Below are 27959 nucleotides of genomic sequence, written 5' to 3'. Positions count from 1 at the left end.
CAATATTTTACTTTTTATTTTTGTACACTGAAGTTTCAAAATAAACATTATTTACATGAACTATTAATTACATTCAAGTCTTCAATAGCTTACAGTTCTGAAGGGTAAGCAGAATCAAGAGGTCACAGGGTCCTGAAAATTGCGTACGTTAATCAATTCTCAGTCATCTGCTCCTGCTAACTCAGCAGACAATACCTTCCATCTTTAAAAATGTAATGGCAAAGCTGGTTCATAAATAAAGGTTTCATTCAAATGAAAGGAGATGCAGTCTGCAGAGTCAGAGACTTGCATCTTCAAGTGCTAAAGTGAAGCAGCAATCTTTGTTAAAACATGTTTAAGACCTTAAAACAAATTGCTATTTTTGCTTCGTGTTCATTTTGACACAACAAGTTGGACCAGTGGAAATGAATTACTGCCAAAGCCACACTTAGCTGGCGAACCATATGTGGGTGTTAAAATTCCTTAACCAACAGGTCTGAACACAAACAAGGAGGCACAATCTTTAAAAATACAAAGCTAAATAATTTTTTTTTGCCTCATTTATTATGGCATCCATCCAGCGACCCGTCTTGCAATTTGCTCTTCTGCTGATTTTTCTTCTCATTTTCACGCTCCTTGTTCCAGTCCTTGAGGCCCTCGGGAAGAGACGTGTCTTCATCGAGGCTTCCTGTCCCTTCCACAAACTCCTCATACGTTGACTTTTCAGCAAAGGGCCGAGGTCCCAACAGTTCCACCATGTCTGCCTTGTCGATTACCTCTTTTTCTAACAATCGTTGAGCAATCTGGAATTTGCAATGGAACACAAATGAAAGCCAGACACAAATGAGAATCGGAAACAGAAAATACTGTTAGTATATATCTAGAAGAGAGAAGGCTGAGTGGTGACCTGATAAGAGGCCTTTAAGATTATGAAGGGGTTCGATAGGGTGGACGTAGAGAAAATGCTTCCACTTGTTGTGGAGAATAAAACTAGGGGCCATAAATACAAGATAATCACTAATAAATCCAATAGGGAATTCAGGAGAAACTTGTTTCCCCAGAGAGTGGAACTCGCTACCACAAGGAATAGTTGAGGTGAATAGTATAGATGCATTCAAGGGGAAGCTAGGTAAACACATGCTGATAGTGTTAGATGAAGTAGGGTGGGAGGAGAGGGTGCGGAGCATAAACATCAGGAATGACCTGTCTGTGCTGTACATTCCATGCAATTTTATGTAATAACAGCAAAGCAGGTTCAAAACCTCACCACTGAGCTCTCAATTACAACCAAATTGCTGCATGGATGGTCCACCATCTACAAGGCACAAGTCAGGAGTGTGATGGAATACTCGCCACTTGCCTGGATGAGTGCAGCTCCAACAACACTCAAGAAGCTCGACACCTCCAGGACAAAGCAGCCCGCTTGATTGGCACCCCATCCACCACCTTAAACATTCACTCCCTCCACCACCGGCGCATCGTGGCTAGTGTGTACCATCTACAAGATGCACTGCAGCAACTCACCAAGGCTTCTTCGGCAGCACCTCCCAAACCTGCGACCTCTTCCACCTAGAAGGGCAAGGGCAGCAGGCACATGGGAACACCACCACCTCCAAGTTCCCCTCCAAGTCACACACCATCCTGATTTGGAAGTATATCGCCGTTCCTTCGTCATCGCTGGGTCAAAATCCTGGAACTCCCTCCCTAACAGCACTGTGGGAGTACCTTCACCACACGGACTGCAGCGGTTCAAGAAGGCGGCTCACCACCATCTTCTCAAGGGCAACAGGGATGAGCAATAAATGCTGGCCTTGCTAGCGACGCCCACATCCCATGAATGAATAAAGAAAAAAGGTTAGGAACTTCCCCCAGTGAGGGAGCGGCGAGGAGAGAGTTCTCCCAGTGAGGGAACGCCATGCCTGAACTAATCTCTCGAATAGTTGGCCACACCACCATTGTCAAGTATGTGGAAGCAGGCCACCTACTGGTTGCAACCAAAGTGATCAGGACAGAAGGCCCCTTTTAAAAAAAAAAAATGGTTTGCAGATGGACCTCAAATCATTTTACAATGATGGGCAAAATATCAAACCACCAAATAAACTATACAATATATTCCAGCTGTAGCTATACGGGAATGGTAGGGTAGTGATTATGTTACTGGACTAGTAATCCAGAGGCTTGGACTAATGATCCGGAGACATGAGTTCAAATCCCACCACGGCAGCTGGGGAAATTAAATAAATCTGGAATTTAAAAAAAAGCTAGCATCAGTAATGTTGACCACGGATTGTCGTAAACCCATCTGGTTCACTTTAGGGAAGGAAATCTGCCCACAGTTGACTCTTAACTGCCCTCTGAAATGGCCCAGCTCAGTTGTTCAAGGGCGATAAGTGCTGGCCTTGCCAGCGACGCCCACATCGAATGAATAAAAAAAAAGTATCCCAAAGCAAAATGTAAACAGCACCTATAAATAAGGATCAAAGGAAGCTATAACAAGGAATAAAACAAAAGCTTTAGATAAAACTTGCCACAATCCAAACCAACAAAGAGGTTGGCTGCGTTTTGTAATTTTCATGATTGTATCAATTCTTAATTTAGCTTATAGAGCAGATCATCTACGGAGCATCCGAAACAATCCAGCTGAAAATAACTTGAAGCAGTAACGCAATAGTCGTCTCTGCAATAAAATAGGCACAAGTTTCCCTTCTTTCTCCCACTCCCCTGAAAGGAATGCTTCATGACACAGTACTGTTCCACAGGTGACAATAGCCCTTGGTACCTTGTGCAAGAGACCAACCTTTACGTGTTAGCTTAGATGAGGAGTACCAATAGGGCAGGGGGCTGGGGGAAAAGCATCATAACGGAGCCTGACCCTGCTCACACACACACACACATTTCAGGAAGGAGCATTGGCCATCAATAAGATGTGAGAATGCTAGCTGATTTACCCCTTCCTTGGGCTGAAGTCAATTTTAGGGCCGCTATTGCCATCTGGCTATTACCAGTTAACTCAGCACAGGACAGGGATCGAAACTGGGACATGCCTGTACTCGGTACCAAACTATTCAGTGCCTTTACCCACCAATCAGCAGCAAGCCCCAACTTCCCTAAAAGAAAAATGACAGATATAGATATGTACATAATATATCCTCCTGAAGGCAGCAAAATGAGATGGCTTAGGTTGTAGGCTTATTTATGCGCACTATGAATGCCATGATAATCCAACGTAAAGGTGCCTCTGTGGGCAAGGCTGTATTAGGCAGGCTCCCTCGTAGCATATTCTTTTTATTTATTCATTCACGAGATGTGGGTGTCGCTGGCAAGGCCAGCATTTATTACTCATCCCTAATTGCCCTCGAGAAGGTGGTGGTGAGCCGCCTTCTTGAACCGCTGCAGTCCGTGTGGTGAAGGTGCTCCCACAGTGCTGTGAGGGAGGGAGTTCCAGGATTTTGACCCAGCGATGATGAACGAATGGCGATATACTTCTAAGTCAGGATGGTGTGTGACTTGGAGGTAGTGGTGTTCCCATGTGCCTGCTGCCCTTGTCCTTCTAGGGTAGAGGGGTTAGGTTAGGTGTCATCTAAACTCAAGTCTGGGATTTGACCTTGTGATAGCTTAGTTATGGCTTCAAAAACTTTGCAATGTGAGCTACTTGGCTGCCTGTGAGGAGAGCTGACTTTTATTTGTGTGAGAGCATTCAGCTTTAAGCACCTTTTGTGGAGATCCATGAAGGAAACACAAGCAGTGATTTTCCTGGATCTCTGTGCCCAGGCACACTGGATATCGGAAAACCGAGCAAATCTGGGCACATGCACGTATTGGAACGCATCCGATTTTCCTTCCATTGAAGAGATGCATGGATCAACTATGAATCTATGGGTTAAGATGACAGTCCAAAACAACTAAGCCACCTTCTACTGTATTCAAAGCAATCTTCATCATTGTCAATAATAAGGTGGTTTCAAGTTTATATGAATATTTCCTAACCTTCTCAACCTCCGCTGTTTTTTCTGTTAGAAGTGACAGAGTCTTCTCGTATGCAGAATTGATGAGTGATCGCACTTCGTCATCTATCAGTCGGGCAGTGGCCTCACTGTATGGTTTTTCTAAAGTCATCTCGCCTTGTCGTGGGAAGTCAAAGGACACTTGCCCTACCTTTTCATTCATACCAAACTGGACAATCTAGGGAAAAGACCAAGAAAAATTAACCATGAGCATTTATCGCATATTAATGTAGCTCACTGAGGCTACAAAGTCCAACCACCCCTGCCCCCTTAAAAGAAAGATTAATTTCACCAGTAAACCAAGCAAAAAAAACCTTATTCTCAACTGTTTTCCCCCCCCATCCCCACCCAGTATCAGGAATTTCTCCAGCAGCATGTGCTGACCCAGGTTAATTTTGACTTGACCGGTTTTACAAATAGAAAGCATCAATGCAATGGGTTATTCGCTTCATACTATAAGATTCAATGTTTCATACTCAGTTTTCCTTCATGTTTAAAGGGGAAAATATGTAAACCCTTTATTTTATTACGTACAAAGAAATAAGAGGAAACAAAGTATACATAACCAAAAAAAGATACTACATGCTGTTGAGCAGCGTAATTTTTTTTTAAAAATTCGCTTATGGGATGTGGGCGTCACTGGCAAGGCCAGCATTTATTACCCCTCCCTAGTTGTCCTGGAGAAGGTGGTGGTGAGCTGCCGCCTTGAACCGCTGCAGTCCGTGTGGTGAAGGTACTCCCACAGTGCTGTTAGGGAGGGAGTTCCAGGATTTTGACCAAGCGACTCGCAGTACAATGTAACATACACAAGGTAGCATGAAACACTTGGGTAGTTGTTATGTAATGGGGGTGAGGGAAGAGGAAAGAGAGGGGATGGATGCCCAGTAGATCTAATATTGAGCCAGCCAAAGCTGGATGGTTGGTGGGGGGGGGGGGGGAAAAGAGAGAGAGGGGGGGAAGAAACAGTTCAGTGTCAGGCTATCCCAGCTATCGGTGGGCCATCTCACAAGGAGTTTCAGAGAGGAAGGAATTTATCCCTCACATTTGTTGGGTCATTAATTGGAGCCAGTTTCCTACGGCAGAGAATGAAGATGCAGGTCTCTGGTATCCTTGCTTTGTCCACCTTCCCAATCTGAGATGGATCAGCATGGATTTTAATTATGATCACAATGTTTAGCCAAACACTAGATTCAAACGTCTACAGCAACGTAGAATACCCTCAAGATATTTTATATACAAGTCAACATGCATAGGTAATTGATTTTGCTCGCAATTTATTTGGCATTAACACAATGCAAAAGTAATGTTGAAGAGTAAATTGGAACAGAACATTTGAAGCACATTACATTTCATAAAAGTTGTTAAACTATCGACATACCTGTGCATAGGCACTCTGGGTAATCTTCTTCAAATCATCTTGTGCTCCTGTGGTTATTCTACCAAAAAAGATTTGCTCTGAAACTCGTCCTCCTAGTGTCATACACATACGGTCATGAAGCTGCTCTTTACTGTAGAGATACTGCTCTTTGGGTAAATACTGAGCATAACCGAGTCCCTTCCCACGAGGGATGATGGACACCTAAAAAAAAACAACCAGTAAGAATGTCTCAGAATTCTGTGCATAGATTAGCCGCCCCGTTTGCCTACAAATCAAGAGTGACTGGACTTCAAAATGATCTCATTGGCTCTGAAGCGCTTTGGGATGCCCTCAGGACGTGAAAGGCGCTAAATAAATGCAATACCTTTCTTCTTCCAAGCGTCCAAGAGATGTGCTGTGGCCACTGACAAGCAATTTCTGAGAATTCTAGGTGCTGAGGAGAGGCCAAAATTAAACATCTTGTATTGATAATTGTCCCCCTGGAAACTGAGCCGGAGGAACTTTCCAGTGGTGCTCCTGTATGGCAATATGGAAGTAGGCATCGTTTAGGTTTAACTAGTCTGTTGGGTACACTGTCTGGATAATCTGTGAAAATCTAATCACTCACTCACCGGTTTTAAAAGAACGAAAGACTTGCATTTATAGGACCAAAATCACGTATATGACAGACTCCACCTGCCTTTATGGGCACTATCAAATATCAAGGAGTTAAAAACCTAAGGCCCAATTTTAACCCTGCCTGCCCAGCGGGAACATGGCGGGTGGGCGGTTAAAATGGCGGTCGGGTGCTTAACGCTGCATTCCTGACACGTTCACGACCACTGCCATTCTGACCATGTATCTCATTTCTGCTTGTGGGACCTTGCCGTGCACAAATTGGCTGCTGCATTTCCTTACATTGCAACACTGATACACTTCAAAAGTACTTCATCAGCACTTTGGGACGTCCTGAGGTCGTGAAAGGTGCTTAATATAATGCAAGTTCTTTTCATCCTTTCTTTTGTTAGGTTATGGTATCGGAGGCTTCCCAATATTTACACTTTGTTTTCACTAGAACGCCGGATACCAATCATTATGGGCTTGCTTTAGCAGTACTGGCTTGAGCAATGCTAGGGCCTCTGAGCGGAGGGAATCTCATGTTACGAGATCAATAATTACCTCCTTGGAGAGATTAGATCTCTGACAAAGGGTCCACATCCAAAATTTTAACCTGCCTTCGCTTTTAAAGTACTAGTGGGCTTGCTGTTTTTCCAGCATAAATACGGAAACAAAAATCTACATACAACAATTTACATTAATATAGCGCCTGCCTTTAACAGGGAAAGACGTTCCATATATTATTAAATAATTTATCGCCTTCAAATGGGAATATTGCCTCAACCGAGTTAGCACTGAATACTCTAGCGATTCTTTTGTTGGAATTTTGAAGCAATGGATCACAGCCTCCCGCCTACAGAGCAGAAATCTAACAGTTTCATAAACATGGATTAGGCTTCCAATATCTGCTGTAATTGATTCGCTTATCTCACCTTCAGCAAAGGGTCGGCATGCTCCAGGAACCAGCCAGCCACTGCATGGCCTGCCTCGTGATACGCCACAATTTTCTTCTCTTCTGGCTGTAGAATCTGAGTTTTCTTTTCCAGCCCTAAATTAAAAGGCGGGCAGAAAAAAGTATAAAAATCCATAAGGCGGAAAATCTGCACGTTCAGATTTCTTTAGAGAACTCACAAACAGTTCAGCTAGAGGAAACATACATTCCAGAATAAATGTGCAACTGTTCTGGAGAAATGATTCCTTTGCAACTTAACGCGAATAAGATAATCAAATCAGGAAAGTACCAAATTCCCACATTACAACAGTGACTACACTTCAAAAGTACTTCATTGGCTGTAAAGCGCTTTGGGACGTCCGGTGGCTGTGAGAGGCGCTATATAAATGAAAGTCCTTCTTTAGATATAAAGTGAATTTGGGTCAGAATTAAGTGAGTTTGCCATCTATGGCTACATATCACACAAGAAGCAAAAACTGCTGCCTTCCCCGCCATGAAGTCTCCAGGTTTTGCCGTATGTGTTGCCAATTGGCTCCTACAACACTTCTGGGAGGCCCAGTTAGTAGAAGTGTTGGCATACAACCCCACTGTCCCCTGCATAATCCTGAATCCTTTCTGATGTGGCGGTTGGCAATCTACCACAATTGCTCTGTACTAATTTTAATCCTCCTCTTCATTACTTTAGCCGTTGCTCCTATTATCCTTAAATTAAAAAATCTAACAACCCCTCCTCCCCCCCCATCTCCCATATGCTGGCAACACCCACCTCACCAAAGAGAAAGTGGGAGCTTAGAGTTAAGGTCTGAAGTTATTAGTCAATATTCAGGACAGAGGGCTGCAAAATACTCAATAGAAAAATAAGGTGCTGTTCCTCGGGGTTGAAGTGAGCTTCAGTGGAACAGTGCAGAAGGTAAATCCGAAACAGTTAGATTGAAGTCTGAGCTGGACTCCATGTGGAATGAGTCAGTGCAGGAGACAGTTCACCTCCTCCCACACCACTGAGCAGGATCCCAAACTCCTTTCAGGTGAGACAGCAATTTGTGCACTTCTACCAACTCCACATTGGGGAGACCAAACGCAGACTAGGCGACTGCTTTTCAGAACACCTCCATTCTGTGTGCAACTGTGACCTCGAGCTTCCTATCATCACTTCAATTCCCCATTACACTCTGACCTCTCGGTCTTTGGTACTGTTCCGACGAAGCTCAACACCAGCTCAAAGAACAGCACCTCATCTTTCTATTAGGTACGTTGTAGCCTTTTAGTCTTATTGACTTTAATAACTTAAGCTCCTACTTTCTCTCCTGCAGGAATTACTTGCAGCGAGGGATGGGTGTGTCGGCGTTTCAGAGGGGTGGCAGAGGAGTTGGTTACTCTGTCGAAACGCCGTGCTGGCAGGACGGTTTACATCTTTGGTGCCAACCTGCTTTCTTCTTCTCCCAGACTATTGGGCCAGTGGAGCCTGCTTTGCTTTGCCAGTTTTTTGTGCTTCCATTTCTACCTGCCTTACAACCTACCACTTCACACATTCTCCATGTCTCATAAATGTCTTTTATTTCTTGGACTTCTCTCTTGTTATGCCTGCTACTTTCCTGTTCATTCTATTGCATGCAAGTGTTTTACCACCCCCACCCCCACCCTTTGTTGTTTCTTTTAAAGTCCTGTTCATCTGTAGTATTTTCCAGTTCCAACAAAGAGATCACACCCGAAATGTTAACTTGTTTGCTCTCAGCAGATGCTGACTGACCTGCAAAGTATTTACAACATTTTCTATTTTTATTTGATTTGCAGAAGCTGCAGCTTTTTTCCTGCTATTAGTTAAGGGAAGCACTTAAAACGATGCAACCATACCACAAATAAATTCTTAGTCAATATTTCTTAAACCAAAAATTGTACCTACTATACTTTCTACTTCAGAAGTACTGCAACAATTGTTTTTTCACCTTTCCTTTGAATCTCTCTACACCATATTCACTGCCTCCACAACTGGCGCACTGTGGTTGCAGTGTGTACCATCTACAAGATGCACTCCAGGAACCCGCCAAGGCTTCTTCGACAGCACCTCCCAAACTCGCGACCTCTTCCACCTAGAAGGACAAGGGCAGCGGGAGCATGGGAACACCACCGCCTCCTAGTTCCTCTCCAGGTCACACACCATCCTGACTTGGAAATATAGCTATGGGAGTACCTTCACCACACGGACTGCAGCGGTTTAAGAAGGTGGTTCACCACCACCTTCTCAAGGACAATCAGGGATGGGCAATAAATGCTGGCCTTGCCAGCGACGCATAAAAAATACGAAGTGGCTGGACAGGCAACCAACTGACAAGCATGTGGAATTACTACTCCACAACTACCCGCGAAGAAGTGAGAGAGCAGGGTATCTTCCAATGGCCTGGGTGAGACTTGGAACTCTGGATGTGGGGAGTCTCAGGATGAAGCTGCTTTACCACTGGTCCACTGCACAGCCTAGCAGTACATTCAATTTATGTGTCACCCGATTTTCTCCTGTTCCTCAATAACTATTCACTACAGGATGTGCAGCAGCAGCAGACTGGGTGACCAGCTCTTTGATTTTTTTCTTTACACATTTCAGGGAAGTAGTTAGCCTGTGTTATTGAAATGAGAACTTGCTGTCTGATGTGTTATTGATGATTCACTGTTGTGAATGCACATTCTACCAGTTCATTGCATGATTCATTGAAATATCAATAATGCTGCTCCATGTGTTATTTTTAACTCTATGAATACAATTCAGTGTTTTAGCACTGATACCCAAATATTGCTGGTAGAGTATCAATATCCGTACTCCTTACCTCCAATTACCCGCTCAATGGCCTGTTCAAAGTGCTTCTGTATAATGGCCTCGGATAAGTGTCTGGCAGCAATTAAAGCAGCTTCGTTGCATACATTCGCAATGTCAGCTCCTGAAGGAAATGAAATCACCAAGAACACGAGTATGATTCACATCCAGCAGCTGCATAAGATCCCAGCATGACATTTCAAGAGCAAGAGTCACCACGAGCAGAAATCAATGCTTCAGTGGGACGTAAACCAACAATTTCAAACATTACAAGATTCTCCATTTACAGATACAGAGAAACCATTTCCTCTGGTGGGGGAAATCAGAACAAGGGGGAATCAGAACAAGGGGGCACAATCTTAAAATTAGAGCTAGGCTATTCAGGAGTGAAATCAGGAACCACTTTGGTACACAAACGGCAGTGGAAATCTGGAATTCTCTTTCCCAAAAGGCTATGGATGCTGGATCAATTGAAACTTTCAAGATGGAGACCCAGCTCCACAAGTGGTCACTCGCCTCAGAATACCCAGCCTCTGACTGCTCTAGTAGCCACGGCATTTATGTGGCTAGTCCAGTTGAGTTTCTGGTCAATGGCGACCCCCCCCCCCCTCCAGGATGTTGATGGTAGGGGATTCGGTGATGGTAATGTCATTGAATGCCATGGGGTTAGATGCTCTCTTGATGGAGATGGTCATTGCCTGGCACTTACGTGGCACGAATTTTACTTGCCACTTTGCAGCCCAAGCCTGAATGTCATCCAGGTCTTGCTGCATGGACTGCTTCATTATCTGAGAAATTGCAAATAGAACTGAACACTGTGCAATCATTAGCAAACATCCCCACTTCTGACCTTATGATGGAGGGACGGTTATTGATGAAGCAGCTGAAGATAGATGGGCCTAGGACGCTGCCCTGAGGAACACTTGCAGCGATGTCCTGGGGTTGAGATGAGTGGCCTCCAACAACCACATCTATCTTCCTTTGTGCTAGGCATGAATCCAGCCACTGGAGAGTGTTCCCCTGATCCCCACCGACTTCAGTTTTACTAGTGGCTACACTTCAAAAGTACTTCATTGGCTGTGAATTGTTTCGGAACGCCCTGAGGTTGTGAACATAAGAAATAGGAGCAGGAGTAGGCCATTTGGCCCTTCGTTCCTGCTCCGCCATTTGGCCCTTCGTTCCTGCTCCGCCATTCAACAAGATCATGGCTGATCTTCGACCTCAACTCCACCTTCACGCACTATCACCATATCCCTTAATTCCCTTCGTTCCAAAAAATCTATCGACCTCTGTCTTGAATACACTCAATGACTGAGCATCCACAGCTCTCTGAGGTAGAGAATTCCAAAGATTCACAACCCTTTGAGTGAAGAAATTTCTCCTCATCTCAGTCCTAAATGGCTGACCCCTTATTCTGTGACTGTGGCCGTGTTCTAGATTCCCCAGCCAGGGGAAACATTTCCCCAGCATTAACCCTGTCAAGCCCCTAAAGAATTTTGTGTGTTTCAATTAGATCACCTCTCATTCTTCTAAACTCTGGGGAATATAGGCCTAGTCTACTCAATCTCTCCTCATAGGGCAATCCCCTTATTCCAGGATCCAGTCGTGTGAAATAACAACAGAAAATGCTGGAAAAACTCAGCAGGCCAGGCAACATCCGTGGAGAGAGAAATAGAGTCAACGTTTCAGGTCGAAACCCTTTGTCAAGACTGCACTTCAAAAGTCTTTGAACCTTCGTTGCACTCCCTCTAAGGCAAGTATGTCTTTCCTTAGGTAAGGAGACCAGAACTGTACACAGTACTCCAGGTGTGGCCTCACCAATGCCCTGTATAATTGTAGTAAGTATTCTTTACTCTTGTACTCTAATCTCTTTATAACAAAAGCTAACATACCATTTGCTTTCCTAATTGTTTGCTGTACCTGCATGTTAACGTTCTGTGCTTCATGTACAAGGACACCCAGGTCCCTCTGAATGCAAACATTTCCCAGTCTCTCACCATTCAAAAAATATTCTGATTTTTAGTTTTTCCTACCAAAGTGGATAACTTCACACTTCCCCACATTGTATTCCATTTGCCATGTTATTGCCCACTCAATCAACCTGTCTACATCTCTCTGCAGCCTCTTTGTGTCCTCCTCACAGCTTACTTTCCCACCTAACTTTGTATCATCAGCAAACTTGGATACGTTACACTCAGTCCCTTCATCTAAGTCATGAATATAGATTGTAAATAGCAGAGGCCCAAGCACTGATCCTTGCGGTACCCCGCTAGTTACAGCCTGCCAACCTGAAAAAGTCCCGTTTATTCCTACTCTCGGTTTTCTGTCCATTAACCAATCCTCAATCCATGCTAATATATTACCCCCAATACCATGAGTCCTAATTTTGGGTGATAACCTCTGTGTGGCACCTTATCGAATGCTTTTTGAAAATCCAAATACACTACATCCACTGGTCCCCCCTTATCCATCCTACTAGTTACATAATTATAGGAGACATTATATCAATACAAGTTCAATGATTTGTACTTCTAAAGATGAAGGGAACAGACCAATTTGCATGAAGTTTTGAAATCCAAGTCATTGGTGTAAATTAATGTATATTAGAAACTGTAAGGATCCCAACACGAATCCTTGTAGCAGCCTATTCAGCACTTCCTCCCACCTGGAAATAACTCCTAATTAGTAACTGATAAGTTGGCTTGAGGCTATAAAGTACCATGGATTCCCAAGATTTCCCCCGAATTCCCACTGCTTTAGTAACTCATAACCGTTCATGTGAAACTTTGTCAAATGCTTTTGGAAGTCTAAGTAGACCATTGTAGGGCTTTCCACAGACCACTTGGGAGATCAGTTCCTCAAAAAAGGTGGAGGTTAGCAAACAAAGCTCTTAAAAGGGACAATATTCTTGTGATTTTCCATTCTTAGCGGAGAGATCTATAAATGTATGTGGAAGATAAAAGATGGACAATAGATTTGAGAAAATGAAAAAGTGCAACCATAAATTCTGCAATTTTTGGCCATGCAATTTTAATCAGAGGAAATCATTTCTATACTACAGGTAGACTACCTTTTATCCGAACTTCCGAAAACCGAAACCCTCTTAAAACCGAAGGTTTTTTCGTTCAGCGTAAGTCGTGCGCACGACATGACCAGAGTGGCGCACGACCCCGACCCCCGCCGCGGACCCCCCGCGGACCCCGACTCCCGCGGACCCCGACTCCCGCCGACCCTGACCCCCGCCGACCCACCCCCGACAAATTTCCCAGTCTTATAAAATACCTTCCGAAATTTTCCGAAAACCGAAACACGGCTGGTCCCGAGGTTTTCGGATAAAGGATAGTCTACCTGTACTTACATTGCATCTCATTCTATTGACAGTATTATCAACACTTGCCTGTAAATCCAGGAGTCAAAGCTGCTAGTTTCCTTGCCAAACTCTCCGCATTGATAGAAATTTCTAATTTTAAAGGTTTGAGATGAACTTTAAAAATTGAAGCCCTTCCTTTAATGTCAGGTGGTCCTTTATTAGGAGAAAATTAAAACTGCACAATTAGTACTGCAAAAAACAGGCTGCATCAACACAATCTATCCGCGAACTGTTGTAATAGGTAGTCTGCTGCTAGTATGGGTTCATTTGGAAATGCACAAGGGCAGTCCTGAGTGACTGGCCTTCCGCTTTTCCCTGCCCGTGGCGAGAAGCTCGACTTGCTGTTCATCATTTTCCTATTGAAATCCAAAAAGAGAATATTCGCAAGGCACAGCATTTCTTGCTGTTCCACCCCCAAAAATGCTTTAAAAAAAAAAAGTGAATCTAGAACTGGATACGATATAAACCACGCAAGAGCACAGACCCAGTCCAGAAAGTGGAATGAATACAAACTGGGACAGTTTGCTTTTCTGTGTCAGCGGGTAGCACTCTTGCCTCGGAGTCAGAAGGTTGTGGGTTCACAGTCCCACTCCAGGGACTTGAGCACAAAAATCTAGGCTGGCACTCCCAGTGCAGTGCTGGGGGAGTGCTGCACTGTCGGAGGTGCCGTCTTTCGGATCAGACGTTAAACCGAGGCCCCGTCTGCGCTCTCAGGTGGACGTAAAAGATCCCGTGGCACTATCTCTCAATCAGCATAACAAAAAAAACAGATTATCCGGTCATTATCACATTGCTATTTGTAGCACCTTGCTGTGCTGAATTGGCTGCTGCATTTCCTACATTACAACACTGACTACACTGCAAAAGTACTTCATTGGCTGTAAAGCACTTTGAGACGTCCGGTGGTCATGAAAGGCGCTGTAGAAATCCAAGTCTTTCTTCTTTTTAAAGAACAGTAGTGAACCAGATGGGTTTTTACGACAATCCAGTAGTTACATGGTCACCATACCAGCTTTTTTATCCCAGATTTATTTAACGGAATTTAAATTCCCGAGCTGCCGTGGTGAGATTTGAACCCTTGTCTCTGGATCATTAGTCCGGGCCTCTGGATTACTAGTCCAGTAACATTACCACAACACAACCGTTCCCGTAATGGTGGTGATCAGGAGCAGAAAACCTGGCTCCTGTCCCCACCCACCCCATAAGCATAAAGGTCAACTGTAGCACCCCAGCTACTGCCCCAGCAACTAACTCAGCACTGATTGGAAATTGAATCTGGGACCATACAAACTGCATTATTTAGCATCCATTGAGTGGTGCATTTACCCAGTAGAAGGGGCAACAATTTTTAATTTGAGCCATTTTCACCGTCGGGGTCTGGCGTAGAGCTTAATGGGCATGGGTAACTTTCAATGGAACCTGCTGCAAGAATTAAACAAAGTGTGCACATCACCAATTCCAATATCCGTTTTACTCTCCACTACAAATGTTTTCAGCTTCAACTTGCCCAAAATAAATAAGCTGGTGTGATGTGTTCAGACCTACCAATGTAAATTTGTCTGTCAAATCGACCTGGCCTCATCAGTGCAGGGTCCAGGATGTCTGGGCGGTTCGTGCCCGCCAAAACCACCACGTTGGTTGCAGTGTTAAATCCTGCCAAAAAAACAATAGCAGTCTAAACTAGGATCCAATTAATACAACATCTAGAAGCGTCAGGGTCGGCAGGGTTCTTTTCCTGCACTCCAGTCGGGAACATACAGTTTGAACAAAACAGGAAAAAGGAGCAGGAAGGCACTCGAGCACGCAGCCAATTCCTGCAGCACAGCTCGTTGCAAGCTTCACGTCCATAACTGTCTGCTGTCTTTCGATGAGCAAATGGAGGATTGGTACAGATTAATATATTCTGTGGACACTTTGTTTTAAAAAAGGTTGTGTGGTCTGAATACGGTGTTAAAATTACAATATCAAATGAACATTTTCTTCTAAATTTACAGCTGTTCTAAAAAGTGTAAGATTAAAGTATTTACGTAAATCTTGCTGCAGCTACATAATGGTCTAAAATACAAATGGATTTCACAAAAGGTGGGTTCAGACTTGATGATGTTTGACAGATACCCAAGTTGTCTCAGTATACTGTGTTTGGTCCTGAATTCGACATTTTGCTCTGCATTGGGGCATTCTCAGTATTACGTATTAATAATGAGAACGTATGTACTGGCACAACCATCATTTGCTGGATTAGACAGCTCTGTACTTTTTCTATGTAAACACAGCACCCTCACCCGCGCCCCAGCCAATAATACTTTCTAATACATTGTGAAGTAACAGATGATACAGGAGTTTTCATTGGTTGATGAAATGCAAATGCTGTTAAAAGCCAATAACCAGCTGACAGAACATGCAGGAGCAACCCGTGCTGTTTCATCTTAGATTATTTAAAAAAAACACATGTACATACAAAACAGCAACAGAAAATCTTGTGCTATACACCACTCCTCAGCTGAGAAAGCAGCCAGACCTCAGTTACTGGTGACTAGCAGGTCCAAGAGGGGTGATTCTCCATTCCATTTTCCCTGCCCCTTTGTGGAAAAGCGGAGGAACCTTCACTCAGCACTTTCTCTTGGCCCCCCCAAACAGATTGGGAACTCAACTGTGTGGAGAAGCACGTAGGTGTGATCCCATAGACGATTCCACTTGTGTTGGAGAGTCCAAAACAATGGGTCATAAACAATGTTCCCTCTATTTTTTTTATTTTTTTTTAAAATAAGCGGCCCCTTTAATGGGCTGTGCGGCCCATTCGGATTTCCGTGCACGTGCAGTTTTTTCCATTTAAAAGCCGGCGAGCTGGCTGCATGGGTCCTCCAGACCGCTGCGCAGTTTAACAGGAACATTAGTCATAAATATAAGGTAGTCACTAATAAATCCAATAAGTAATTCAGGAGAAACTTCTTTACCCAGAGAGCGGTGAGAATGCAGAACTCGCTACCACAGGGAGTGGTTGAGGCGAATAGCATAGATGCCTTTAAGGGGAAGCGAGATAAACACATGAAGGAGAAAGGAACAGGAGGATATGCTGATGGGGGAGAGGTGGAATAGAGTGGGAGGAGGCTCATGTGGGGCACAGACCAGTTGGGCAGAATGGCCTATTTCTGTGCTGTAAATTCTATGTAATCTCATATCCTGTCATTTCACCGTGCTATGCTAATGCACCCACACTTAAAAAAAAAACACACAAAAGGTCTAGTCCTCACAACAGGAGGTTTTAAACTGCCACCTAAATACTGCATTTGAACAATCTACTGAAGTGCAATTGGATTTCTTGCAAAAATAACCGCAATTTTTGGCACTGAATTGCCCAAATGACGAGGCCACTCTCCTCTTTCTGTCCTTCTTGGCAATAGTAAAGAAAACCAATGTTGTAGAACATTGCAGCCCCAATGCTCTGACGTGGAGCGATGTGACACAACTGTTCCTGCAGTTCCCCGATCTGAAGCACAGCAAGAAAGAGGAGCTAAGCAGAGGCAAGGCATTCTCCACAGGAAGGAAGAGTGAATCAAAGCTTCTCATGGCGTGCTGGGCCATACAATTCCACACGTGGAGAACTTCTGTTTGCATTTGCAGCAACAGTAGGCAGGGAGTCACCTCGGATCATTCTTGTGTCCCACCTAGTGGTTGAGCAAAGCAGTATCGGCAGAGGTCGTGAAGTAGTCAGCTCTGGGAGTAACAGCTGCGTGGAGACATGCAAAAATGGAAGGTGGAAGGCAAGGGGAAAACCAAATGCACATGTAGACTACTTCAGTGGAGTCTTGCCCCATCCTGAGCAGGAACCCCTTTTTTTGAAAACGATGGGGTGGGGAAAGACAGAAACCAACAGTACTTTTGTTTTTGCCATTCGGCCGTGCACGGTCAGCAAAGGGAGTGGAGATAAGACTAGCTCCCTGAAAATCAGTGTGAAAATGCTTAGGTACAGTTACAAAAACTCTCCTACATATAGCATAAAGAACATAAGAAATAGGAGCAGGAGTAGGCCATTCGGCCCTTCGAGCCTGTTCCGCCATTCAATGAGATCATGGCTGATCTTCTGCCTCAACTCCATTCACCAGCCCTATCGCCATATCCCTTGATGCCCTTACTAGTCAGAAACTTATCAACTTCTGTTTTGAATATACCCAATGACTGAGCCTCCACAGCCCTCTGGGGTAGAGAATTCTGTGTGAAGAAATTTCTTCTCATCTCAGTCCTGAATGGCCTACCCTTTAGCCGGAGGCTGTGGCCCCTGGTTCTAGACTCCCCAGCCAAGGAAAACATTCTCCCAGCATCCACCCCATCAAGAATGTTGTATGCTTCAATGAGATCCCCTCTCATTCTTCTGAATTCAAGAGAATACAGGCCTAGTTTACTCAATCTCTCCTCATACGACAGTCCTGCCATCCCAGGAATCAATCTCGAGAACCTTTGTTGCACTCCCTCTATGGCAAGTATATCCTTCCTTAAGTAAGGAGACCAAAATTGTACATAGTACTCCAGGTGTGGTCTCACCAAGGCCCTATATATTTGGAGTAAGACTTCTTTACTCCTGTACTCAAATCCTCTTGTAATGAAGGCCAGCATACCACTATAATGTTGAAGTTTTAAATATTAATACTAGTGCACTTGTCTCTGTTATAACACCTCTATATGAATAATCTGCGCTAACATGGCATTGCCCTTCGTGGGCCATCACTTCATACCTGCAGTTTTAAAATGCATGTATAAATACCACACAATGATGGGCTAGTGTTTCCTTCCAAAAAGGTAGGTGCTCCAATTATAGATGATCCAATACAAATATAAAATAAATATTATTTTTTAACATGGACAATTATTGCAGCTAACAAAACATTTTGAATTCCAGAATTCCCTCCTAATATTGTGTAATGATGAGAGTATTTAACATATTACATATTTCCGCTTCAACTCAGCTGCTGTAAGAAACCACGCGATTTGGGGGGGCGGGTTGGGGGCGGGTGGGTGGGGTTGGGGGGGGGGGGGGGGTTGGGTTGGGGGGCAGATTACACTGACACTGCTCTGTGACAAGAACAGTTACCAGTTCAAAATGTGCAATTCTCAGTTCAGAATTACATCCAAGAATAAAAGTTTTACATTGATGTACCACCCAATAGACGATAAATTTTACATCTACACACCTGTCAGAGTTTTGCTTATACTGAAGCACTGCCACTGGTCAAAGCCACAACTAGTTTAACCAGCGACTTTTACTTACCATCCATTTCTACCAGGAGCTGATTTAGAGTGTTCTCCTGCTCACTCTGCCCTCCAAAATTCCCTCGGCCCCTTTTCCTTCCAACTGCATCAATCTCATCGATGAAGAGGATACAAGGAGCATTCTTACGAGCCATTACAAAGAGATCTCGCACCTAGAAGAGACAGGTTACTGGAGATGTGTACATGGTGTAAATTTATTGAAACCAGGCTGGCTTGTTTTCATCAATTTGCAGAAAGCAAAAGAAAAAAAAAAGACTTGCATTTATTTATATGGCGCTTTTCACAAACTCAGCACATCTCAAAGCACTTTTCAACCAATGAAGCACTTTTTGAAGGGTAGTCACCAACGTTCCCTGTTAATTGCACAGCGCCAAACAAAATTACAGGGAACATTGGTAGTCATTGTTATAATGTAAGAGATGCGGCAGCCAATTTGCGCACAGCAAGCTCCCACAAACAGCAATGTGATAATCTGCTTTAGTGATGTTGATTGAGGGATAAATATTGGCCAGGACACCGGGGATAACTCCCCTGCTCTTCTTCGAAACAGTGCCATGGGATCTTTTCCATCCAGCTGAGAGAGGGCAGATGGGGCCTCGGCTTAACGTCTCATCCGAAAGACGGCACCTCCGACAGTGCAGCACTCTCGGACCACGACACTGGGAGTGCCAGTCTAAATTTTGTGCGCAAATCTCTGGAGTGAGACTTGAACCCACAACCTTCTGATTCAGAGGCGAGAGTGCTACCCACTGAGCCATGGCCGACACTCTAGGAGTGCTGATCTTGTCTGTGGCATTGGGGAGGTGCAAAACAATAGCCTAAATTTTCCTACAAAGGGGGAAAAAAGAACCCTGGCTACTCTTATGCCGCCCACAAGGAGATACACAAGGGTGCAGAGGGCACGTTATCAACTTGCACAGCATAATTTAGCTACTGTTACAACTCTAGGCAAAAATTTAAAGTCCAACTCCAGGCTTTTGGGAAAGACTTAAAAGATAGTTCAGTGTGGTTACATTTAATCATGCCATTGGGAAATAAGTGATTTTATTTTTAAAAACTGGGTTCAAACCTCATTTTGTACACCAGGATTTCAGTTACTGAAAAAACGAGATTGGGCCAGAATTTACTGTAGCTGGAGAACAAATGGCACCCTTGCCCTTTTAATTTTTATGAGCTTTTACAGTGGAAGTTGCTGTAAGTTAGAGATCCAAATGGCACGGCGCCCTCCACAGGCCATCTGGGACCTGTGCAAACAGGGCAAGCAACTGTGTGCCTTCTTAACCAGATTGAAATACAGGAAACTTCGCGATATCCGGCACCGACGGGACCGAGCTGGTGCCGTTAGATCAAAACTTCCGGACAGACCAGCGCTAATGTTGAAGGATACGGAGGTTTTCATCTCCGTATCTGACAACAAACACTGTTGCTTAGCAACAGCTTGTAAACACTCGGCCCATACCTTGGAAGCGTCTCTGAAGCTGTTGCTAAGCTACAGAGATGCTTTCCACAGCCTGACTGTTTAAAAAAAATGCTAGGGGAAGAAAAAAAACCTAACAAAACGGCTGCTGATTTCTGCCGTTAGATCGAGGTTTCCGGACATACAACCTCCGGATAAACCAAAGTTTCCTGTATTGTTAATGAACAGCACAGAGTCTGAACCAAGAAGTGCAAGTCAGAATATTTAATTCAAAGTCAAAGCAGGTACAAAAATCGAAGTAGAGAGGGAAAGAAAGATTGGATTGAGAGAAAAAAAGACAGAAAGGAAAAGTAAAAGAAAAAAGTAATTAATTAAAAAAAAACTCCAACAATCAAAATCTGAAGGAATGAGACCCCACACTTGTAAAAATTAATTTTCAGTGCTAGAGCGGTTATTTGGCAGTAATTAAGACATATCACACTGTTAAAAGGGGTACTTAGACTGAAATGGAGAAGCCCTAACTTTCTGTGGCAAGTTTAGCCCGTATCTACCGTGCAATTACAGGAATTTCACGCCGCCCAATACATTTGAATGGGGAGCCAGACAGAGAGATGCCGTTTCTGTGCAGCTTATGGAGGAGAGGCGCATTTCAGACAGCAACTTTCGGATTTTCACGTTTAACTGCGCATCGGCGCTCTCCTGAAGTTGCTGTTCGATTTGCCCTTAAATAACAGAGAGGTTATTTTTACAGTAAATTCTGGAACGTGATTTTTTTTCTTTTTTTTTAAGAAAGCATTTTGAATGATTTGTGGGGAAGAGAGAAACACGAGTTACTTTTATAATGGGATTGCCTGTAAAAGCTAATTACATAGGAGTTTTCAATGGAACTTTCACCTCACGGACGAATTTAATAGATCTGTTGCACAAAAGCAGTCAGTCTGAAACATGTGCCAGAGAGCAATCATATGGCTCCATACTGCGACACTAATCAGGATTCCACCTGAAAGCTTTTGCCGACCCACCACCCTTCAAATACGTGATGTTAACTCAGTATAACTAAGCAGAATCTATCCGCATCTCCATGGAGTGACTGAAAACGTCTCCTGCAGTAGATGCATTAACAAAAGCCTATACACATTGGATTGCTGGTCAGGGTGTGGGGGCGGTAATGACTTCAGATTTCACCGATAGATGATATTACTATCAGATGATATTACGATCATCTATCTGCTTGAACGAACGAAAAATGTAAATCAACCCTCATTTGAATATTAAAAGAAAATTGTTAATACAGGTAGACTACCCTTTATCCGGACTTCCGAAAACCGAAACCCTCTAAAAACCGAAGGTTTTTTCGTTCAGCGTAAGTCGTGTGTACGACTTACGCTGAACGAAAAAACCTTCGGTTTTTAGAGGGTTCCGGAAGTTCGGATAAAGGGTAAGTCGTGCGCACGACCCCCCGTGGACCCCCGCCGACCCCCCCGCCGGCCCCGACCCCTGCCGACCCCGACCGACTTACGCTGAGCGTCAGCGTAAGTCGTGCGCACGACCCCCCGCCGACCCCGACATCCGCCGACCCCCCCCCGCGGACCCCGCCGGCCCAGACAACCGCTGACCACCCCCCGCCGACCCCGCGAACCGCCGACCCCCCCCGCCGACCCCGCGAACCGCCGACCCCCCCCGCGGACCCCGCCGGCCCCGACAACCGCCGACCCCCCCCCCCCGCGGACCCCCGCCGGCCCCGACGACCCCCCTTCCGAAATTCTCCGAAAACCGAAACTCGGCTGGTCCCGAGGTTTTCGGATAAAAGATAGTCTACCTGTATATCAAGTGACAATGGAACCCAACAGAGTACATGTATCTTAAGGACTTATAAGAACAAAAGAAATAAGAGCAGGAGTTGACCATACGGCCCCTCGAGCCTACTTCGCCATTCAATAAGATCATGGCTGATCATTGACCTCAACTCCACTTTCCCGCACAATCTCCATATCCCTTGATTCCCCTAGAGTCCAAAAATCTATCGATCTCAGCCTTGAATGTACTCAAAGACTCAGCATCCACAGCCCTCTGGGGCAGAGAATTCCAAAGATTCACAACCCTCTGAGTGAAGAAATTCCTCATTTCGGTCTTAAATGGCCGACCCCTTATCCTGAGACTATGCCCCCTAGTTCTAGACACTCCAGCCAGGGGAAACAACCTCTCAGCATCTACTCTGTCAATCCCCTACAGAATCTTGTATGTTTCAATGAGATCACCTCTCATTCTTCTAAACTCCAGAGAGTATAGGCCCAATCTACACAATCTCTCCTCATAGGACAACCCTCTCATCCCAGGAATCAATCTAGTGAACCTTTGTTGCACCGCCTCCAAGGCAAGTATATCCTTCCTTAGATAAGGAGACCAAAACTGTGCACAGTACTCCAGGTGTGGTCTCACCAAGGCCCTGTACAATTGTAGCAAGACTTCCTTACTATTATACTCCAACCCCCTTGCAATAAAGGCCAACATGCCATTTGCCTTCCTTATTGCTTGCTGTACCTGCATGCCAGCTTTCTGTGTTTCTTGCCCGAGGACACCGATATCTCTTTGAACACCAACATCTGAAAGTTTCTCACTATTTTAAAAATATTCTGTTTTTCTATTCTTCCTACCAAAGTGAATAACTTCACATTTCCCTACATTATACTCCATCTGCCACCTTACTGCCCACTCACTTAGTCTATCTATATCCCTTTGCAGGCTCTTTATGTTCTCCTCACAGTTATCCAACACTATAATAAATCAAAAGCCAAAATCAGATAAGGGGAAAACCATTGGACAGGCAGAAAGCAAGAGGAATAAATGTGCAATTGATTATATTAATGTACTCTGCCTGTAGTTTTTGTCAGATAAGGTCAGACAGAAAGAAAATGGATTTGACCTTAGTTTGTTTTTTGACGATCTAACCTCATTCTGGGAAAGTAGTGCAGAAGCGTGACTCCTATTTTCGTACCAAATCTGCATTCATTTTCTTTTGAAGGCGTTGCTTTGAGAACTGATTTTCCACAAAAGGTGGGTAGAATACATGGGGGCAAAATGACAAGTGTAGATTTTATACTACAAAAGGAACCTTGCTAACTTATAGCCAGATGATAGAGAGATCAGTCACAGCAGGAAAAAAAAGTGATAGATCACAGCAGGCTACACAGCAAGACTGACAGCAGAGATACAGGAAGAATTAGCAACAATTCATAGTATCGTCACTGCAGTTTCATATTGGTGACACTCAGTTTAGTAACAGCTGTACTAAAATATAACTTTCCTTAACATATATGCAATTCAACGCCTTAGCCACAAGGACCGAGTGGAAGCTGAAATCCAATCCCCTCTCCAAAGATACACGTTGATTTCTATTTGGATGCGGCAGAGAAACATCAAGTCATTACTGGATCCTCTCACCCGAGACTAAATTCAGCCATTTTGCACTCTTTATTCCAACAGTAAAGTAAAACAGCATCTATCCAGTTGCTAAAGGGTACAAATTCACAAGCACAGCGCTTCACAAAATTTGTTTCTGGCAATCACCTTCAGGCACTATATGGCTGGTGTAGGCAGTGGCAAGCAATGGGAACTGGCACAGTTGTGGTTGATCTTTTAAAGTAGAGTTGGAGCAGAGTGCAGGAAGCTTTACTCTGCCTATGATTCGCACTACACCTGATCTGGGAGTGCTTTGTGCAAATACTGGGTGCAAAAACTGGAAGTGAGTACCATGACCATCACGACCACCCCTCACTTTCAGGAAGACAAAAATGCACTAAAAATAAAGACTTGAAGCCAGCTATATATTGTTTAAAGGAAAAGGTAACGTGCTTACCATATGTCTCCCATGGGTTGTTTAGTAACTCATATCCCTTAGGATTGATCTTGAAGGAAGAGACTGCTCTGGAACCCAACATATCATCAACAGGTCTGGTCACGGAGTAAGTGTGAATGGAAAATGGCAATTTCCTGGTTAATAATTGGTTGGGAGGTGGAAGACAGAGAGTAGGGATAAAGGGAATGTACTCTGATTAGTAGGATGTGACAAGTGGAGTTCCCCAGAGATCTGTACTGGGGCCTCAGCTTTTCATCCTACATATCAATGACTTGGACGAAGAAATAGAGAGTTATGTATCCACGACTTGGATGAAGAAAGAAAGAAAGAGTTGTATATCCAAGCTTGCAGATGACAATAAGATAGGAGGTGCAGTAAGCGGTATAGATGAGAACAGGAGGTTATAAAGGGAGAAATTAAGTGAGTGGGCATATGGAGTTCAATGTGCGAAAGTGTGAAACCATCCCCTTTGGATGGATCCAAGGAAGAAAATCAGAATATTTTCTTAATTGCGAGAGACTAAAAACTGTGGAGGGGCAAGGGATTTGGGATTCTAGGTACTCAAATCACTAAAAGCTAATGCACAGGTACAAAAAGTAATCATAAAAGCTAATGGGAATGTTTGCCTTTTTCTCAAGGGGGCTGGAAGACAAGTTATGCTTCAGTTGTACAGAGCCTTGGTCAGACCCCACCTGAGGTAGTGCTGTGTGTTTTGGGCACTGCACTTCAGGTAGGACATATTGGCCTTGTGAGGGGGCGAAACACAGATTCACCAGAATGATACTGGGGCTGAAAGGGCTAAATTATGAAGACAAGTTTGTATAAACTTGGCTTGTATTCCCTTACGTTTAGAAGGTGAAGGGTGATCTAATCTAGGGGTTTAAAATGCTATAAAAGGGATTCAAATAGGGTAGATACAGAGAAACTATTTCTTCTTGTGGGGGAATCCAGAACAAGGTGGCAGAACCTTTAACAATTTTTGTTACATATGGATAGAGATATAGATCAAAGACAGGTAAATGGAGTTGAGATACAGATAAGCCATAAACAGATTGAATGGTAAAACAGACTTACTCCTGTTTTTATGTTCGTAAAGCAATACTGATCCAACTGTGATGCAAAACTCAATTAGTGCTGTTTAAGGGAACAAATCTGGTGCCCTGCTGGTTTCTTTAGGCTGCAGAGTAGCCTTTCACTACAATTATCTTCATATGTAGGTTATTTATTGACATCCTGTGCTAAAGGCCAGGAGAAATTAGTATCTTTATTGCAAACTACCTATTTGTTCCTCCCTCCCCTCCCCCCCCCCCCCCCACACTTTCCTTCAGGGATGGGAATGACTTTCTTCTGAAGACCTCCTCCGTTCAGTTCCCTCCCAGAAAATGCAGGATGACCATCTATCAGAGCCCGTCAAATCACTTGTAACATTTGAACGTACACAATAGGTAGCAAAAGGCTTACCCTAGCAGGACCCACACCAACAAACATCTCCAGGAATTCAGAGCCATTCACAGTGATGAATGGGACATTAGCCTCTCCTGCAGTAGCCTTGGCTAGCAGAGTTTTCCCAGTGCCTGGAGGACCAGTGAGAATAGCTCCCTGTGAAAAGAATGTGCAATTATCTTTAGACCATGCTTAGAGAAGTTCATCAACTCATTTACAGGTGCAATGCAAAGTACAACTCTCTGATCCAAAAAAGCAAATAACTTGCTTTATGTAGATCAATGGCCCAGAAATTTGGGTCTCCACGGGTAAGCCCAATGGAAGTGACGGTTTCGTGCATGCGCGGGAAACCGGCACTTCCGTTCCCTTGAAAGAAGGAGTTCAGAAGTCGAATGCGTGCGCAGGAGAGGCTGCGCGTGCGCATCGAACGTACGTTTTTTTTGCAGGTTTTCCCGGGAGGGTAAGTCTCCAGAAGTTAGACATGTAAAATGCAGTCGCAAGGCCTGCTTTTTACAAGGTAAGTGGTGAATTCATTAAAATTAAAACATTTTTCCACAGGTTTATTATTTTTAAATACTTTAAAGAAAGGTAAGTTTATTTTTAGCCCCGTTATAAAATGTAATTATTTTTTTCAAAAATTGAAATTATTGTTTAAAATAGTTATTTCATGTAATTTAGTTTATTTTAAAAATGTGATTTAAAAAAAAAAATTATTTGAAGATTGAGTGATGTTTTGGGGCTTATAGTATTTATAGGTTTGACAGGTCTGTCAAACTTATGAAGCATTCCCTGCTCCGATTGGCTCCCCATGGCCCGCATCGAACGAACTGCGCCCCTGGGATACGCAAGCACAGCGCGCCGGCAGTTGGAGCAGGCCCAGGATCGGAATCCCATGGGGGCCCACAGCTCAACGGCCAGCGCTAGGTAAGTGCAGGTCGGGGGCTTGCACCCGCGGGAAGCCCCCGACCCGAATTTCTGGGCCATTATCTTTCAGACACGTCACTTATTACCTAACCCCATGCTGGTCCAGTTCTGCTATTAGTTAACTGAATGCAACATCAAAAGTGCTCTTTCAAACAACTATATACATTGGTCCTATTATTTATGCTCAATAACTTAGTTAATCTTCTTTTAATCAAACCATTCCCTTTGACAGAAGGGTCGAGAACCAGAGGACACAGATTTAAGGTGATTGGCAAAAGAACCAAAGGCGACATGAGGAAAACCCTTTTATGCTGCGAGTGGTTAGGATCTGGAATGCACTGCCTGATAGGGTGGTGGAGACAGATTCAATCGTGGCTTTCAAAAGGGAATTGGATAAGTACCTGAAAGAAAAACATTTGCAGGGCTACAGGGAAAGGGCGGGGGAGTAGGACTAGCTGAAGTGCACTTGCAGAGAGCCGGCATGGGCGCGACGGGCCCAATGACCTCCTTCTGTGCTGTAACCATTCTAGGATTCTAATAATCAGAAAAAATACATTTTAAAAAGATAGGATGGGAAACTGAACCTACAGAGCATTGGCTCATCCCCATCGGGAGTACTGTAAGCAGTTCTTATTACAGGAAGGACATTGTGCGCCAAAGAGATACCTGTCTGATATCTGATGTCAAAGATCTGAGCTACAAGGAGAGGCAGCAGAAACTGTATGTTTACTTACACTAGAATAAATGCAAGAGGGGATCTTATTGAGGAATTCAAGATCCTTAAGAAGATCAACAAGTTGAACCCTGAGAAATGGTTCGCCATGGCCCCCAAGGATGACGAGGAGGCATGGGATGAAAAAGGGCAAGTGAATGGTCAGATCCGATATAACTACTTCGCACAAAGGGTGGTGAATGTTTGGAATGGACTGCCCAGGGAGGCGATCAATGCTGATAACATCAGTCAACTTTAGAAGTTGGAAAGGTATTTGGCAAGAAAATAGGTAAGTGAACTGTGTATTCTGTTTTTAAATTCAATAAAGTGGGCATGTGGAACAGACTCCTAGAAAAGGTTGCTGATTCAGTCCAATTTAAAGTTTTAACAGAAGCGGATACATTGGCCCAGTAATTCGGGTCCCAACGCGCGAGTACGGACGGGGTACTCACGCGTGGGCCCGATGGAAGTGTCGGTTTTCAGCATGCGCGGAAAACCGGCATTTCCTTTCCTCTGAACCAAGGGGTTCAGAGGTCGAATGCATGTGCGCGGGGCTCTGCGCGTGCGCGCTGAAATTCCTTTTTTAAATTTTTTTTTTTTTTTTTTAAAAACAGGGTTGCCCGTGCGTGAAGGCCTCAACTTTTTACGAATGAAAAAAGCAGACGCAAGGACTTAGTTTTAAAAGGTAAGTGGTCTAATAATTAAAGTTAGAAATTTTTTTCCACAGGTTTATTATTTTTAAAGACTTTACAGTAAGGTAAGTGTATTTTTAGACGCGATTTGTTAAAAAATTATTTTTTCAAAAATTTGAATAATTGTTTAAATTAGTTTTTTACAGTTATTAATAGTGCATTTAATTAGTGGGATTTTTTTAAAACTTTTATTTGAAGTTTAAGTACTGTTTTGGGCACCCGGAGTTTTCATGAGTTTGACAGTTCTTACTATCAAACTCATGAATGAACTTTTGCAACCTCCGATTGGATGCCCAGTGCTCACGTGATCCCAGCCGCCTCATCGAACTAACTACGCCGCTAGATCACGCAAGCACAGCGTGCCGGGAGCTGAACCAGGCCACTGACAGGAAATCCACGCAGGGCCAGGCTTCAACTGTCGGCGCGATATGTAAGTGTAGGTCGGGGGCTTGCACCCGCGGGAAGCCCCCGACACCAATTTCTGGGCCTATATCTGTAGAGGAGGATTGAGGGGTCATAGAGGTATCACAGATCACTTACCATTACAGTTATTTCTAGTTAGCATCC

The 27959-nt window shown here is 44.0% G+C and overlaps 1 protein-coding gene across 4 annotated transcripts in view; it reads right to left on the bottom strand.

The window, feature by feature from the left end:
* afg3l2 (AFG3-like AAA ATPase 2) overlaps nt 1–27959 on the bottom strand; it is a 52977-nt gene continuing 25018 nt past the window's right edge. For all 4 annotated transcript variants that reach the window (XM_085992333.1, XM_085992336.1, XM_085992334.1 and 1 more), the window contains 9 exons: nt 25083–25220; nt 18347–18500; nt 14629–14736; nt 13111–13236; nt 9727–9837; nt 6891–7006; nt 5362–5562; nt 3967–4161; nt 1–782 (listed from right to left, as the gene is read on the bottom strand). In XM_085992333.1, the coding sequence (XP_085848459.1) occupies nt 537–782; nt 3967–4161; nt 5362–5562; nt 6891–7006; nt 9727–9837; nt 13111–13236; nt 14629–14736; nt 18347–18500; nt 25083–25220 (1395 nt within the window). In that variant the 3' untranslated portion in view covers nt 1–536. The remainder of the gene's footprint in view (nt 783–3966; nt 4162–5361; nt 5563–6890; nt 7007–9726; nt 9838–13110; nt 13237–14628; nt 14737–18346; nt 18501–25082; nt 25221–27959) is intronic.

This window comes from Somniosus microcephalus, chromosome 7 (genome assembly GCF_052327205.1).
Source record: "Somniosus microcephalus isolate GS21.2 chromosome 7, FLI_Smic_1.0, whole genome shotgun sequence".
Classification (NCBI taxonomy): Eukaryota; Metazoa; Chordata; class Chondrichthyes; order Squaliformes; family Somniosidae; genus Somniosus; species Somniosus microcephalus.
Note: the sequence above shows the minus strand (reverse complement) of the source record. Positions and strands in the feature narration are given on the sequence as shown.